The sequence below is a fragment of the Lottia gigantea genome, assembly GCF_000327385.1.
Source record: "Lottia gigantea unplaced genomic scaffold LOTGIsca_660, whole genome shotgun sequence".
Classification (NCBI taxonomy): Eukaryota; Metazoa; Mollusca; class Gastropoda; family Lottiidae; genus Lottia; species Lottia gigantea.
The window spans coordinates 14,408-16,787 of record NW_008710246.1 but is presented as its reverse complement, the minus strand read 5'-3'; the positions used below and the strand labels follow the sequence as shown (position 1 = coordinate 16,787).

Sequence of the window (2,380 nt, the reverse complement as noted above, 5' to 3'; positions counted from 1 at the left end):
AGATAATAATCATGATTCATTTATTGGATGAGGTGAATCATGGCAGCCCTAATTTTCATGATGTTTGATTTAACTGTTGATTATCATTTACTACTGTAGGATGAGGTCCATAAAGTCCAGAATCTTATCAACGGTGATGGATGTCAAAAATGGCTGTCAAATAGTAAAGAAAAAACAGGGCAAATAGAAGCCATCTTTCAGTTGGAGGATTTTTTAAAAGTAGCCTTTATTGACGTTGGTAAGAATAAGAATTGAATTAACAGTTCATTCAAAATTTCATAAAACATGAAATTGATTCGAAAATGCATAAAATGTAATAAAAAAGTGGTTCATTGAGAATCTTATTTTGAAAACCTAAGAGTTGACACAGTTTTTTGATATCCCATGTTACTGCCTCTGTCTCATGTTTCACAAAAAAAAAACAAAGTATGGTATTTCTTGTGTAAAATTTCACTTTAACGACAAATTTTATTGTTAGATGGTTGTGAGATTTTTCCAGATTTACATCAAACTTTCAAACTTTGTTTTGGATTACTGTATATTAACATTGCAGGTACAATATGGTGTAGTACAATAGAGATACAAGTTGGAAGATCAGATTGGCCTCAAGATAAACAATATCTGACTCTCTGTCCTACTGCTAGTTTAATGTCTCCTATAGACTGTCGACTCAAACAAAACATCAACAAAACTAGGATGTTTTCTAAAGGTAAGAATCTTCTCTAATTTACAATGATTTAGGAGGGTTAATTTTGTCTTCATATGCCAACATTTTAATATGAAGGTATATTGCTGAATATGAACTTAGGCTGAAATAGTTTTCTGAAGATTTTCTAGCATGTAGAATATGTAATGGTATTGATATTTTTCAGAAGAGTTTATTGATACTGTAGTCAGAGAGAAATGGGATCGAATCAAATTAATCTTACGACAACCCTATCGTAAAGATGTTCAGTTTGGTTTGTCTTTTATAAAGATCAAATCAGCTGCAGCAGTGTATATTGAAAAACCTAAATCGGGGTTGTCTCCCTTAGATGACAATGGACGGGTTAAAATGATCAAATCACATTTCTTTGGTTCCAAAAAAGACAGGTACAGTTTTCATACTCTTCTGTGATAAAAATATTAAAACAGGAATTCTTGTTTAAAATTTCTATTTTGCATAGTTTAGTGTATTCCCACTTCCCATATCGCTCTGTTTCATCCCAAATCTATTCCCATTTTGCCCCTTCCCAATTTGTCCATTTTGTACCTTTCCTATATCACCTCTTTTCTACTTCTCCCCTGTCTGATTCCAGATTGGAAACTGAAATATTAGTTGATGGACTGATCAGAAATATTTTGTCAGAGAAACATTATTTTTGTGAATTGTACCTTTCCTATATCACCTCTTTTCTACTTCTCCCCTGTCTGATTCCAGATTGGAAACTGAAATATTAGTTGATGGACTGATCAGAAATATTTTGTCAGAGAAACATTATTTTTGTGACCCTATATCAATTCAGTATGTCACTTATGAAATTATTGAATACCAAACAGAAAAAAACCACCCAAATATGGAGTGTTTCAGTTTTTACTCATGTCTGATTACGTGGTTGTTTCGATTTTGTTCAGGGAACCAGATGAAAGAGTATTAAAGGAGAAATTGTTAAAATTATCATCAACCAGTGAAAATGGTAGTTCAGAACTAACACGAACAGCTAAATTAGTTTTAGCAGCTTCTGAATCAACCAATAGAACTTATAGTCCCAGTCATAGAAGTAAAGAAAACAACTCAACAGCTAGACGTGGTTTATTTTCAGAATCTGTGGCCCAGAAATCAGCTCCGAAGGTGGGTAAATTCACTGAATAGCAGTGAGATTTCTTTTTTAAACTTATGGTAAAACTTTGGGTTTATATTCTGAAATGTATTCCACTGCAGCCTGAAGCCCGGTCTACACAATCATACATTTGTTCAAAACATCATCATACATTTGTTTGACCATGTTCAAGCTTGTTGTGGATTTCTGTCTGCACCGTCTAACATTATCGAACCTGATCCAACATGCTTGAGACAATTGAAGAATGTTTAAATCACATATTTAGTTTAACAGAAGCTAAAGAGCAATTAACATCTGTGTTACAATAACATCTACATAGTCATTGACTATACAACAGCAACTAGTAGGCACCCTAAATATTGTAGGATAACTTTTCCTTGCCTTTTTGTCTGTTTCCTCACTTTTTGATTGGTGCTGACTTGATAATTCTTTAATAATAAGAATATACTGCAGGCATCTTCTATGGTTATCAGTTTAAAGCTGGACAGAAAACAACCTTGAGTTGTATTTGCTTAATGAGACATAATTGTCCTATTGAAAATGTTGATGATATTTTCGCT

The 2,380-nt window shown here is 33.0% G+C and overlaps 1 protein-coding gene across 1 annotated transcript; it reads left to right on the top strand.

Annotated features, from left to right (window-relative positions):
• Positions 1–99: 99 nt before the first annotated feature.
• Positions 100–988, top strand: LOTGIDRAFT_59017 (hypothetical protein; the record flags this gene model as incomplete). The annotated part of the gene is made up of 3 exons (XM_009064934.1): positions 100–238; positions 554–709; positions 873–988. Coding segments are annotated over 3 exons (411 nt in total), but the record flags the coding sequence as incomplete, so codon positions are not given.
• Between the last annotated feature and the right edge of the window lie 1,392 nt (positions 989–2,380).